Source organism: Heptranchias perlo, chromosome 25 (genome assembly GCF_035084215.1).
Source record: "Heptranchias perlo isolate sHepPer1 chromosome 25, sHepPer1.hap1, whole genome shotgun sequence".
NCBI classification, from domain to species: Eukaryota; Metazoa; Chordata; class Chondrichthyes; order Hexanchiformes; family Hexanchidae; genus Heptranchias; species Heptranchias perlo.
Window position 1 is genome coordinate 13,787,312 of NC_090349.1, and position 14,848 is coordinate 13,802,159.

Genomic DNA, 14,848 nt, shown 5'->3' on the forward strand with positions numbered 1-14,848 from the left:
AAGCTCTGAAGCATAGCAAGTTGGCATGTCGGACAACACGAAGGCCATCCAGTATGTCAATAGACAAGATAGAACTCATTCTCCACCCCTCTCAAGACACAATCAGCTTGCCCTTTGGTGCCTAAACCATGATGTGACACTCATTGCACAACATTTAGCCAGAGCAGACAAATCAGTTGCAGAAGCTCTTGACTATCTGACAGTCCACTCCCATGAATGAAAGATCTACACTAAGGTGGTCCAAGATATTTCCAGTGCTTTGAGTTACCTGGAAATTGACTTATTCATCTTGTCAGACAATCACCAGTTGCCACGTTTCTTCTCAAGCACCATAGAGAACTTTGGATGCATGTCCAGCCCCTCCTTTTCTTGCACATGCATGTGTGTGTTTCCTCCAATTCCTGATTGCTCAAATCTTCTGCAACACACTGAGTTGCGAGCAAAGCTAAATCTGGCAGTCCCCACTGGTTTTGCAAACTGAATATCCTACATTAGTAGGATATCCTACAATCGTACTGACTCATGTATCTCTGCTCCTATGCTATTTAAAAGCAGGTATTAACGTTAGAGCTTTTAAATGGTATGGGAGCAGAGGTAGCATGTAGGTTGCTGTTATCCAATGTAAGTAATATCAGTAAAAAATCAAAAGGGGTTGTTGCCCACGACTTGTTTCCCCAGAATGCGATCCAGCCTTAACTCCAGCAGCATGTAGAATATGAAATAATTTGGCATGAGGAAGACCATTCAAGGTATTCTCTCTTCAGCCTGCTAAGCATCCCTACTTTGGCTAACCTAGAGGAACCAAAACAGTAACTGGAGGTAGTCTTGAATTCAACACAGTACTAAACCGCCCTTGTCAAAGTCACACATGACATGCTGTGGGACCATGGTAAACTATCCCTCCCCATCCGTCTCGACCTGTCAGCAGCCTTTGACACAGTTGACCACACCATCCTCCGCCAATGCCTCTCCTTCATCGTCCAGCTGGGTGGGACTATGTTCGCCTGGTTCCATTCTTATCTATCCAATCATAGCCAGATAACCACATGCATTCCTCCCGCTCCCACGCCGTTACCTCGAGTCGGGAAAATGCTGGAATCAATTATTAAAGAGGTGGTAACCGGGCACTTAGAAAATCATAATATGATTAGGCAGAGTCAACATGGTTTTATGAAAGGAAAATCGTGTTTGACAAATTTATTAGTTTTTTGAGGATGTAACCAGTAAGATAGATAATGGGGAACCAGTGGATGTAGTATATTTGGATTTTCAAAAAGCATTTGACAAGGTGCCACATAAAAGGTTGTTACACAAGGTAAGGGCTCATGGGGTTGGGGGTAATATATTAGCATTGATAGAGGATTGGTTAAAGGACAGAAAACAGAGAGTAGGGATAAACAGGTCATTCTCAGGTTGGCAGGCTGTAACTAGTGGGGTGCCGCAAGGATCGGTGCTTGGGCCTCAGTTGTTAACAATATATATTAATGACTTAGATGAAGGGACCAAGTGTAATGTATCCAAGTTTGCTGATGATACAAAGCTAGGTGGGAAAGTAAGCTGTGAGGAGGATACAAAGGGCTCGATTTTCCAGTGAAGTAGTGGGTGCGTTGGGGCTCTGAAAATCATGCAAATCCCGAGCGAGTTCGGAACCTGGCTCCAACCCGCAGACTTCCGGGTTCCCCATTGACACGTCTGGGTGCGTGCGCGCCTCCCGAATGCGGAAGTCCCACCGGAAATTAAAGTCAGCGGGATGATAGTTAAGACACTTATTTAGATACTTAAAGTACTTTAATTTTGTCCACATTAAGGCAGGGGTCCGATTTTGAAACATCCCCAGTGTGTGGGAAACACTCCGTGTTCTGCCAGACGTGTTTCAGCCAGCAGCCAGTGGGACATTCAAATGCATGTTTGACAGATGGGAAGAAAAGGTGAGTTTTTGCTGCAGGGCACTCAGTTCTTTCACACAAACTTTTGGTTCCAAGATCTTTGTGTTTTCACTGAAAATTCTTACTTTCCACTCACAATTCTTCTGTTCACACATATTTAACAACTTTTCAGACCCCCTCAAACTTACACCATCAGGATGGGGGGCGTCATGGTTGCATTCACCGAGCAACCTCACCAGCCTTGCCAGGCATGGCATGCACTTCCGCCACTTGCAGCTCCACAACACAGGCACCTGCACAAGAACACGGGGCAACAACAGAGAGGGGTGCTGCTTGAGGAGGCCCCATCCACATCTGCCATCCACATGGAGGAGGAGGAGGAGGAGGAGGAGGAGATGGGCAGAGCAGTGGCTTACCTGGCTGCTCGTGAGGCTAGGGAGTCACCGATATGTGAACGGTTTTCCTAGCATCAGAAAGTGTGAAGAGTCCAGTCGTCACACCACCTGGAAAGAGCAGCGTCCACACCAGGCTGCCCACCCCTGCACAAAACAGTCCTGCAACTACACATGCACCCACTGTAAAGTGACCCAATGAGAGGCATCAAATGTCACCGTTCATGTGACCCTCATGAAAGGGCCTTATCACAAAAGCCAGTCAAGATTGGGCAAGACGTGGCAGCAGTGGCGACTATCATAAAATTTAATATCACTTTAACAAAAACTAAATATAAATAAAAAAACATGACAATCTGTCAAACAGCCTTGTGCATACCCTTCGTGCTCACAAAACCTTCGCCATTCTCTTCTGTCTACTTCTAGGTGGTGCATCTCCTGTGGCTGCAGCAGAGGTAGTGGCAGGTTGCTCATGTTCATGCCCTGACTGCTTAGATGCTTTGGGCCTACGCCCACTAGGTTTTGGAGCCCATGAGGGCCCCTCCAAAGACTGCTCCACCTGCACCTGTGCAGGGGCAGACTCGGCCACCTGGAGAGGAGGCAGCATTGTGGGTACTGGTTGAAAAGGAGGCAATGGGTGAGACGAGGGAGCGCTTTGAATGGCGTCCCCACTTCCATGTCCCCTTTTGCCATTGTGCTTCTCCTGGACCAGGCCCACATCACTCCTGTACCCTGCTGGAGAACAGTTTGGTGGACATGTATGATGCCTTGGAAGCCCAGTTGTAAAGTTTCTGTCTGCCTGTTTAAGGTGCCAGAACGTTGCTCACCCTGATTCCGAATGGCCGTTGTCAGGGCCTGAATGGACTCATTTGTGAGCCGTGCTTGAAGCTCAATGGAGGCTAGCCGCCTCTCCATTGCAGACCTTCCTGCACTTACCTATGACACTATCTCAAGAGTTGCTCACGTCCCTGTGACAGTATCTCAGAGATTCCCTCCCGTACCTGTGCCACCGTTCCACTCTTGCAGGAGTTGGACTCCTCTATCCTCTGCGCTATTGTGGAGAGAGTGTGTGGCACGTGTTCCAGTACCTTGCAAATGAGCTGCTGTCCCTTGATCATTCTCCTTTAAACGATGGCCCCCAGGGTTCCGCACCTGCGCCCAGCTGAGCAGAGCCTGGAGAGGAGTGCTCCCACCGACGCAGACTCTCTGCAGCTGCTCCTGCCACCAGCGTCTGCTTGTGCTCACGTTTGTGGTAACTCACCAGGTGCCAAGCCAACTAACTGAGGACTAGGACTCACCGAAGTGTGAGTATCTGCACTAGTGGATGGTTCGCTAAGATGTGACGGTGCACCCTCAGAGGCCGGCAGGTCCTCTGAGGAATCCCCCTCTGCTGTCACAGCAGTCACTGAAGGCCCTGTAAGAGAATAGAAGGCAATATTAAGCATCATCGCAGATGTGTCATGTTGCGATGAGCATAGTGAGGTGCTGAAGATGGCAAGGCCTTTTAACATCAATTCATATTGTGTGTGCTGAATGTTAAAGTTGTGTCACCAGACGTTTGTGGGGTGCCAGTCTCGGCGTCCCCGATGGACAGGCATTCAAGAGTTCGGCTGAGCTCCAGCGCCTCCTGCTCCGCCTCTGTGAGGACGACGATTTGTTGTGACCCCCCTCCGGTCCTAGCCCTCTCCCGTGCATTTTGTGCTCTCATCCTAGAAGCCACGGTAACCTCTGCAAGACATGCCAGATCATCGACACAGATACCACCATCACACGAGATGACACCACCCACCAGGTGCATGGTTCATACTCCTGTGACTCGGCCAACGTTGTCTACCTCATACGTTGCAGGAAAGGATGCCCCAGAGCATGGTACATTGGCGAGACCATGCAGACGCTGCGACAACGGATGAACGGACACCGCGCAACAATCGCCAAACAGGAGGGTTCCCTCCCAGTCGGGGAACACTTCAGCAGTCATGGACATTCATCCACCGACCTTCGGGTAAGCGTACTCCAAGGCGGCCTTCGAGACACACGACAACGCAAAATCGTCGAGCAGAAATTGATAGCCAAGTTCCGCACCCATGAGGACGGCCTCAACCGGGATCTTGGGTTCATGTCACGCTACACGTTACCCCACCAGCGAACAAATGTTATCTGTTTTTAATATAATGGGTCATTTGCTGGCTCTCTCTGCCTTCCGGATGTTTCTGCCTCTCTCTGTTTTTTTTTCTCTTTTTTTTTTCCCTGTTTGTTTTTTTGTTGAATGTGTATTCGGGGGTTCTGCAGATGACACCTCTCTGTCTGAACACGGTGATTGCCTTGGCAACGGGCAGTTGCAGGGGCAGTCTGTAAACACCATGTATTGTTCAATATGTATAAATGCGTAGGCTTCAAGGAGCTCTTGAAACATTTGCCCGAGAAAGGAGAAAATCTCCGAAAGCTTGTGAATTTAAAATAAAATTGCTGGACTATAACTTGGTGTTGTAAAATTGTTTACAATTGTCAACCCCAGTCCATCACCGGCATCTCCACATCATCCTAGAAGGGGAGAAAGAACAGACATGTGAGTGATGGTGAAGTGGCCAACCGATGAATGCATTGGTTTGGGTGAGGCTGACCATGAAAGAGATGCATCAGAGGGTGAGTATGAGACAGAGACATTGGATGAGGATTGGGTTGAGTGGTAGTGGGGGTGACTAGTGGGGAGGTGAGGAAGTGCAGGTAAGTTGAGGATGAGCCTTAAGTGATTGTGAGGAGTGATGTGATAGTGTTGGCAGTGCAGAATGAGTTGGGGGGGGGGGGGGGGCGGTGGCGGTGGGTAGGTGGGGGGGTGATGTGCAGCATGGAATGTAGGAGAATCAGTAAGTGTACTCACTTTGGCTGACCTAATTAAGTCATTGAAGGCTTCCTGCACTGGATCCATGTGTGCGAGATGTTGCTGCTGCTGGTGACCTCCTCTGCCACCTCGAGCCAGGCCTTGGTAGCAGAGGCAGGTCATTTTCTCCCGTCTGCCGGGTAAAATAGATCCCTCCTCCTCCTCACCCCATCCAGTAGCACCTGGAGTGAGGCATCAATGAACCTTGCCCCTGTGCTGCTCCATTGTGGTGTGTGGGTGTTTGCTCCAGGAGCAGCCATTGGAGGACTGCCCCTTTAAATAGAGCTCCTCCACCTGACAGCCTGTGATGCGGGTGCAGTTCGCCCGCTGCCTAGCTTTCAGATGGCAAACCTAGAAGCCGTTAAGTGGCACCAATTGAATCACGATGGCGTGGGAAACGGACAATTTTTATTGGTCGGGTTACCCATGCGCCAATTCCACCCCCCTGCTGCCATCCTGCCTCCACTCTAATCTCGGGGCCAAAGATTCTGCAAAGGGATATAGACAGATTAAGTGAGTGGGCAAGAAGGTGGCAGATGGAGTATAATGTGGGGAAATGTGAGGTTATTCACTTTGGTAGGAAGAATAGAAAAACAGAATATTTTTTAAATGGTAAGAAACTATTAAATGTGGGTGTTGAGAGAGACTTGGGTGTCCTCGTACAAGAAACACACAAAGTTAGCATGCAGGTGCAGCAGGCAATTAGGAAAGCAAATGCCATGTTGGCCTTTATTGCAAGGGGGTTGGAGTATAAGAGTAAGAAAATCTTACTACAGTTGTGGAGGGCTTTAGTGAGACCTCACCTGGAGTACTGCATACAGTTTTGGTCTCCTTTTCTAAGGAAGGATATACTTGCCCTGGAGGTGGTTCAATGAAGGTTCACTAGATTAATTCCTGGGATGAGAGGGTTGTCCTATGAGGAGAGGTTGAGTACAATGGGCCTATTCTCTCTGGAGTTTAGAAGAATGAGAGGTGATCTCATTGAAACATATAAGATTATGAGGGGGCTTGACAGGGTAGATGCTGAGAGATTGTTTCCCCTGGCTAGAGAGTCTAGAACTAGAAGACATAGTCACAGGATAAGGGGTCGGCCATTCAAGACTGAGATGAGGAAGAATTTCTTCATGCAGAGGGTTGTGAATCTTTGGAACTCTCTACCCCAGAGGGCTGTGGAAGCTGAGTCATTGAATATGTTCGAGGCTGAGATTAATAGATTTTTGGATCGGGATGTCCTAGAACATGAATCACAAAAAGTTAGTATGCTGGTACAGCAAGTGATTAGGAAGGCAAATGGAATGTTGTCATTTATTGCAAGGGGAATGGAATATGAAAGTAGAGATGTTTTGTTACAGTTGTGCAGGGCATTGGTGAGTCCACATCTAGAATACTGTATGCAGTTTTGGTCTCCTTATTTAAGAAAAGACATAATTGCTTCAGAGGTGGTTCAGAGAAGGTTCACTCGACTGATTCCTGGGATGAGGGGGTTATCTTATGAGGAAAGGTTGGACAAGTTGGGCCTGTATACACTGGAGTTTAGAAGAATGAGAGGTGATCTTAACGAAACATGTAAGATCCTGAGGGGACTAGAAGGGGTAGATGCTGAGAGGATGTTTCCCCTTGTGGGAGAGACCAGAACTAGGTGCTACAGTTTAAAAAACATACAAATTAAGAGCAGGATTGGCCATTCAGCCCCTCGAGCCTGCTCTGCCATTTGAGGGGTCTCCCATTTAAGACACAGACGAGGAGAAATTTTTTCTCTTGGAGGGTCGTGAGTCTGTGGAACTCCCTTCCCCAGAGAGCGGTGGAGGCAGAGTCATTGAATATTTTTAAGGCTGAGTTAGATAGATTCCTCATTAACAAGGTAATAATTGCCCTTATTTAAGTTTAATACAGTAGTTTCAGACCCAAGATCCTCGCTCTCAAACTGGATGTAAAATTCTATCATGTTATGATCACTGCTTCCCAAGGGATCCTTTACTTTGAGATCATTAATTAATCCTGTTTCATTACCCATTACCAGATCCAAAATGGCCTGTTCCCTGGTTGGTTCCCCCACGTATTGGTCTAAGAAACAGTCCCTAATACACTCTTATGAACTCCTCCTCAGGGCTATTTTTGCCAATTTGATTTGTCCAATCTATGTAAAAGTTAAAATCGCCCATGATTATTGCATTACCTTTTTTACAAGCTCCCCTTACTTCCTGATTTATATTTTGGCCTACAGTGTAGCTATTGTTAGGGGGCCTATACACTACTCCCACCAGTGATTTCTTTCCCTTGCTATTTCTTACCTCCACCCAAATTGATTCAACATCTTGATCTTCTGAGCCAAGATCATTTCTCACTATTATACTAATTTCACCCTTTATTAACAGAGCTAGCCCCCCACCTTTACCTTTTTTCCTATCCTTCGGAAATGTTAAATAATCCTGAATATTTAGCTCCCAACCTTGGTCACCTTGCAACTACGTCTCTGTAATGGCCACGAGATCATACACCTCAAATTGTCTTGACTTTGAGTTAAACACAGAAAACATTTCTCCAAAAAAAAATGCATCAAAGCTGAATTTCTTATTCTTTGAGATGGCCATTGGAAGTACAATCCCAGAACGTTCCTGTGGACTTTTTTTCACCTTTTTCCCAACCTCAGCCAGAACATTCCTTAGAATCTCCCTGAAAGTGACCAGATTCTCTTTAAACCCATCAATTGCATGGCCTTCTTTACAAATGCGTTAAAAAGGTTCTTAAAAGGCGCTTTACAGATAACCTGTTGCAATGCTGCTTGAAAGAACAATGGGCCAGAAATCGCTTCCGAAATAACGGAGGAGCTCACCTTTGCTCTGCATTGTTAGTGGCGAATTGACAGAGCAAGTTCCCGCATTCGCACATGCGCAGTGTAAGGTGGAAATCTGGAACTTGCTTCAAGTGGTTTGCAGGCAATATGACAGCTTCGAATTAAAGGGTCATCGCATGCTGCAGTCAGAGAAATCATTGAAAAAGCACCAACTTGGTTATCTGCCCAGCTGGAAAGTAACTAATTTTGCCACCAAACAGCTACGCTTAAAAATACCAGGTCGAAACCAAGTTTTAACAACGCGCTAAGTCTTAATGACTGCCAAACAACTAAAAGTTAATTTTTTTTAAATGTGGAGTATCATTACTCCTTATTTTAATCGTTTTTGGTCATTAAAACAAACATTTTTAAAAATTAAAAAAAATTTTTTTTTTACTTTTCCCTCTGTCTCTTTAATTTAATTATTTGTTTGGCTTTTTATTTGCAAATAAAAATTGTAATTTTTCTTAATGACATACAGAATACTAACTTTGAATGAATGCGCCTGAATCTGTGGGCTTGACTTCTCTTCCTGACAGATTTTATGGGTAAGTCTTCTCACAGACTTTTCCAGCCACAGGGCAACTCACACTGCTCAGAGGCTGGGTTGACATTTTTTTTAAAGTTCAAGTTGAAGGAATTTGATGCTACAGAGCCCTCAGTAAGTAAATTCGTTAATTTAATTCGGACGAGCTTCGGTGACCTTGATTTCTAGCCCAATATTTCAATTATTGGAAATCACTCCCTCAGTCCCCTGGAAGAAGTTATTCAACCTGCACCTCCAGTGCACAAACTATAAGAAATCGTTGGCTTTTTGTTTTACAAATGAATGCATAGTAAATGTTTGCAACAATAAAACATTTCTTTATCAGAACAGAGGTTGCCAAACCAAGCACGACAATCGCCAGCCTCTCCGGGTCGAAGTGTTCGAGTGGGGTTTCGGGACGGAACGCAGCGGCGTGGGGCGGAGCGGTTAGGGGACGCAGTGCAGGACGTACACGGCGCCGGCAGGGATGGGTTCGCTGCTGTGGAGAGTCACCAGAGCAACGAGTGAGTTTAACAAGAGATACACCTGTAAATGGAGGGGGGAACCTATGGCCAACCCCAACCTGGCGCTTCATCTGTCGCGGATACCGAGCACATTGCGGGGGAATCACTTGAGCAGGAAGCGGCTACTGCTCTCAACTGAGTGTTGCCCTTTCACCCATTGACTGATCCCAGGGCCTGGCCTCCATCACCGGCATTAAAAGTTATTGACATCCAGGCTGTGAAAGGAGCTACAAAGTTTAGATATCCCCTCCCCCCATGAGATTACAACCAATAGGAGGTTTCTGTGAACAAATGCTGCGTTGTCACGAGGATTTTACTGAATAAAGTAATGGGAGGCGCTATTTTCACTAGAAAGAAGGTACATTTTCATAGCCACTTCCAAAGATCTTCATAATCAGTGATTTACTTCTGAAATGTAGTCATTGTTATTATGTAGACAAACTAAGAAATTACTACAGCTCGAGGCTGAACAAATTACATCTTCATATCTACTTGAACTGTGCGAAACGGGCAACAGTGCGACGAGGTTGTACGTTTTGTCCTCTCAAATTTGGCTGTGTTTGGAGCGAACATTTTAAACGGTTTTAAACTGTGACGAAGAACTGGTGTTTACAGGTGGGGGTGGGTTGAGATAAATTGAAAATATCAGATTGACGCATTGACAGACATCAAAGCATACTGGCTTAGGTGCAGTTTTTTTAATAGCATATTGATGCCAAGATATGTGCTAAATAAGTGCAACAGTGGCAACACTGCAAATGTTTCTTTTTACAGATAAACAATTATCAGGTTTGTAAGTAAAATTAATTCTGGCCGTAGCAAATTATTAGTTATAAATAGCATTTTAAATACAGCAATACTTTCAGAAATGAAGCTTACAAAATGGCACCTTGCTTTGTTATATTTTCTGTCTTTTAGTAGTGGGGGGCAACCTACAAAATGAACTAATCTTGTTCGGCATCTCAATATGAAAAAAAAAATCCAAGTTTACACAAGGGATATGCTATCGACCTCCATAAGAAGAAGGACAGTTTGCTCTATTAAGAGATAGGAAGGGTACGTGAAAACAGGAAAGTCATTCTAATGGGAGATTTCAGTCAACCAAATATAAACTGGGAAAATCCAATAGTTTAGAATTAGACTCGGTAAATGTGATGCATGACTGCGTCAAGACCCAGTGTGAGAAGGAAGCCGTGAGAGACAGTGCTCATCTTGACAGGGTATTCATTAATGACCCAGACAAAGCACAGGAAATCAAAGTCTTAGCACTCCTGTTTGGGGGGGGGGAGGGGCGGGGGTAGATAGTGATCACGGAATTGTCAAGTTCATTGTCATCTGAAAATTAGATATATCTTATGACTAGGATCCAAGTATGTAACTGTTAAAGGGCTACATTCAAAGACGAGGGAACAACTAAAGCAAAAGGATTGGGTAGGTTGTTCAACAACACTTCAGTAGGGAATAAATGGAACACTTTTACAAGTATAATGTTGAGCATGCAGGATAAATGCATTCTAAAATCAAGTGAAATAGGAGGAAAATGACCGTTACCAATCGTACATGACGAAAGGGGAAGGGATTCACTGAGATGAATATAAGAAAATGCAAAGTCGTTAATTAGATGATCAGATGAGCAAAGAGGAACCTAGAAAAAAGCATTGCAGCAAAGGCTAAATACAACAGTGAAAAGAAACATTCAGTATTACAACAGTAAGAGGGCAGTCAGAGAAAAGAAAACCCTAAAAGACATAAACAGGCTTGAAAGTGAGGATAAACAGGAAATAGCAAATATTCTGAATGATTTACCTCCAAGCATTCATAAGGGAAGATGTGAGCAACATGCCCTCCCTAAACAGCGATAACCTATGCAAAATCAATGACCAATATAAATGCGGTGGCAGGCCTCGACAGGCTGAAAGGGTTCAGAACAAATAACTCTCCAGGGATAGATTGTATTTATCTCAAGTGTCCTGAGACTAGGGAGGAGATTTGTGAGGCACTGCCAATCACTATGAAGGAGTTAGTGGACACTGGTGAGGTATCAGGAGGTTGGAAACAAGCTAACACGTTACTCATTTTCAAAAAGGTGGACCAACACAGGCAACTACAGACCCATTAGTCTTACTCTCATTTTGTTCAATAATAACTTAGTTGGCAGCAGTTAACATAGATTTAGAAGAGGAAGATCCTGACCTCTGAGGAATGGATAACCCGATTGCACTGTGGGAAGCCCTACAATGTGTTGAACCCAGCCTTCCAGACAAAGTCCCACACAAAAGGCTACTAGTTAAACTCAAAGCTGTAGGGATTCAGGGTAAATCCTGAGAATGGATAAGAAATTGCTGTAGGGCAGAAAACAATGAGAACTCGTTATAGGAGTTATTTCAGAGTGGGGGAAGTACTGAATGGGGTGCTCCAGGACTCGGTGGTGGGACCACTGATGTTTCTCATTTACATAAATGACCTGGATTCAGAAACTCCATGCAATGTGGTCAAGTTTGCAGAAGATACCAAACTAGAGAGGCAGTGGAATTGGAGGAGGCAGCCCCTAAGTTGCAGATTGAGTTGCATGTAATATGTAAGTGGGCAAAAAAAATGTAAAGTACTGCACATAGCAAGAAAAAAATAAGTCACACATGTACTCCACGAATGGTATTGAAATAGCAACCGGCAAAACCGAAAGAGCCTAGGAGTCTTGCCGCTCAATGTGTCTGACCAATGCAGATCAGTGATTAACAAAGCCAACAGAGTGCAAAGCTACATAGCCAAAGCAGTAGAATAAAAGTTAGAAGAAGTTATGACCAAACCGTATAGTGCTCTCATCAAACCACACTTGCATCCAGTTCTGGTTGCCGAGATCAAGTGCGACCTTTGTGGACTGGAGGCAGTGCAGAGAAGAGCCACAAAGCTGATCCTTAGAATCCAAGATCTGAGTTATGAGGAAAGACTGGACAAACTTGCACTCTTCAGCCTGGAATGGAAGCATCTGAAAAGGGATCTTCTAGAGTTGTATAAGGTAGTTAAGCGAATGGTAAAAGGTAAAGCTGGAATATTACAAGAGTAGGACAAGGGGGCACAGGCTCATGCTCTACCATTCGTGGAGTACATGTGTCATTTATTTTTTTCTTGCTATGTGCAGTACTTTACATTTACAATGAGTGATCAACATATGGAATAGACACCAGGAAGAGTAGTGGAGACACAAACTGTGGAATGTTTTAATAAACAGTTGGACGCTTAAGTATCAGCTGTGGCTCAGTTGGTAGCACTCTCGCCTCTGAGTCAGAAGGTTTTGGTTCTAGAGACTTGAGCACAAACTCTAGGCTGACACTCCAGTGCAGTACTGAGGGAGTGCTGCACTGTCGGAGGTGCCGTCTTTCGGCTGAGACGTTAAACCAAGGCCCTGTCTGCCCTCTCAGGTGGACAATCCCATGGCACTATTCAAAGAAGAGCAGGGGAGTTCTACCCGGTCTCCTAGCCAATATTTAGCCCTCACCAACCTCACTAAAACAGATTATCTGGTCATTATCACATTGCTGTTTGTGGGACCTTGCTGTGCACAAATTGGCTGCCGCGTTTCTTACATTAAAACAGTAACTACACATCAAAAGTACTTAATTGGCTGTAAAGGGCTTTGGGATGACCTGAGGTTGTGAAAGGCGCTATGTAAATCCAAGTTCTTTATTAAATGGGACATTCTAGGATCTTTCTGCATGGATAAGCTAAGATGTGTTGTTATCCATAACTATCTTGTGATGTGAACCCAAAAGTGCATGTAAATTACATCTAAGATGCTACAGAAACCTTCCTGAACAAGACTTTCACAAGGAAATAAAATGGAAAAAATCCTAGACCCAAGGTAGTAACATAACCTGCCTCGTCCACTTGTAAAAGTGACACCACTGAGTTTCACGGAACTGTGGTTTTGAAAGAGCTTACTACCATCAAAATCTCTCCTCCCTTGCGCTCTGGTCCTCTAACTCCGATCTCCTTTGCATCCCCTGCACCCTCTGCTCCATCTTAGGTGGCAGTGCCTAAAGCCATCTCAGCACTACACTCTGCAACTCCCTCCCTAACCCCTTCCACCTCACTACCTCCCACCCTATCTTTAAAACCTTTTTGGAACCCATCACTCAGATCAAACATTTGTTTACCACTCTTAAATCTCCCACAAAGATGCCCACTTTTCCCCTCTGTGAAGTACCTTCAGATGTTTTTCTACATTAAAGGCCCCATACCAATGCAGGTTGTTGTTATTGTCAATAATAGGTTCACCTAGCAACTCGCCTGCATTTGGTGGAAGTCTCGTGGGAGATCACAATCTTGTACCCTCTTGCCTCAGGTTTATGATTACCCGTGTGTTTTGACTGTGCAGGTAATTCAGTTTTTCTTTTGTTTGAGAGAAGGAAGAATGAACAAACTTGTATTTGTATAGTGTCTTTCATGTCCCCAGGATGTCCCAAAGCATTTCATAGCCAATCAGTTACTTTTGAAGTGCAGACACTGTTGTTATGTAGGCAAATGCAGCAGCCAATTTGTGTATACCAAGATCTTGCAAATAGCAATGAGATGAATGACTAGTTAATCTATTTTGGTGGTTTTGGTTTGGGGTGAATGTTGGCCAGAACCTCTGGGGAACTCCCTTGCTCTTCTTTGAAAGAGACCTTTTACATCCATCTGAACTAGTCATCAGGGACTTGGTTCATCTGGGCTGACACGTCAGTGCAGTGCAGAGGGAGTGCTGCATTGCCAGAGGTGCTGCCTTTCAAATGAGATGTTAAACCACTGCCTGCCTGCCTGTTCAGGTGGACGTGAAAGATACTGTTGCACTATTTGAAGCAGCGGAGTTCTCCCAGTGTCCTGGCCAACATTTATCCCACAATCAACACCACTAAAATAGATCATTCGGTCATTTATCTCATTGCTGTTTGTGAGACCTTGCAGTGTGCAAATTGGATACCGCATTTGTCAATGCTGACAACGCTTCAAAGTAATCCGTTAGCTGTGAAATACTTTGGAATGTCCTGAGGATGTGAAAAGCACTATATAAATGCATTTTTCTTTAATGTCTCATTTAAAAGACCACATCTCTAACAATGCAGCATTCTCTCAGTACCGCACTAAAATGTTAGATTTTATACTTAAGTATGTAATGGGGTTTGAACCTACAATTTTCTGACTCAGAGAAAAAGCAAGAGAGTGCTATGGATTGATTTTTGACAAAAATTTCTTGAACACTATAATGGATGCTACAGGGGCTGAAGTCCCATAACATTTTATCCCAAGTTAATTGAATTATAGCGTCTTTGAAGGACAAGGGTTAGTTTATATGCAGATTGCATTTCAATGACCCAGATGTGATTGTGCTTTCCATTGTTGCTGGGTTTCAAAAATAGACTATTACGTGGCCAGGAAGTCTCGATTTCACGTCTTGTTCACCGAAATGTTAAAAAAATGGTTAACATTTTAATTGCCTGATAATTGAGAAGAAATTATTTATCAAAGGAAAAGATGAGCTACAACCCATAAACAGAGTCTTCAGCTCCCTATTTGCTTTGCTGGTATTTGTCAACAGGGACTCTGTGCAGAATTCTTCCCATGTAAATTACCATCAGAAATGGTTAATTAGAACTTACTGAAAGAAGTGCAATGATTTCACACTTTCTTTTGTTTTTAAAAGATGGCTATTTATTGTGTAAGTCTGATTATTAAAATTTTTTAACCTTGCTGTATCTTTTTACTTCCATGTATTATTTTGTACATAAATAAATCTGACCAATTAATTTTAGCCTGGTATTTTCCACTTTTT

General features: G+C 44.3%; 1 protein-coding gene across 4 annotated transcripts in view; it reads left to right on the forward strand.

The window, feature by feature from the left end:
* Positions 1-8,946: 8,946 nt before the first annotated feature.
* The window catches only part of acads (acyl-CoA dehydrogenase short chain), a 123,969-nt gene continuing 118,067 nt past the window's right edge, over positions 8,947-14,848 (forward strand). For 2 of the 4 annotated variants that reach the window (XM_068005661.1, XM_068005662.1), the window contains exon 1: positions 8,947-9,039. In XM_068005661.1, the coding sequence (XP_067861762.1) occupies positions 9,003-9,039 (37 nt within the window). In that variant the 5' untranslated portion in view covers positions 8,947-9,002. Of the gene's footprint in view, positions 9,040-9,069; positions 9,398-13,347; positions 13,415-14,848 lie in introns of those variants that run through there. The other 2 variants (XM_068005663.1, XM_068005664.1) reach the window with 2 other exon arrangements.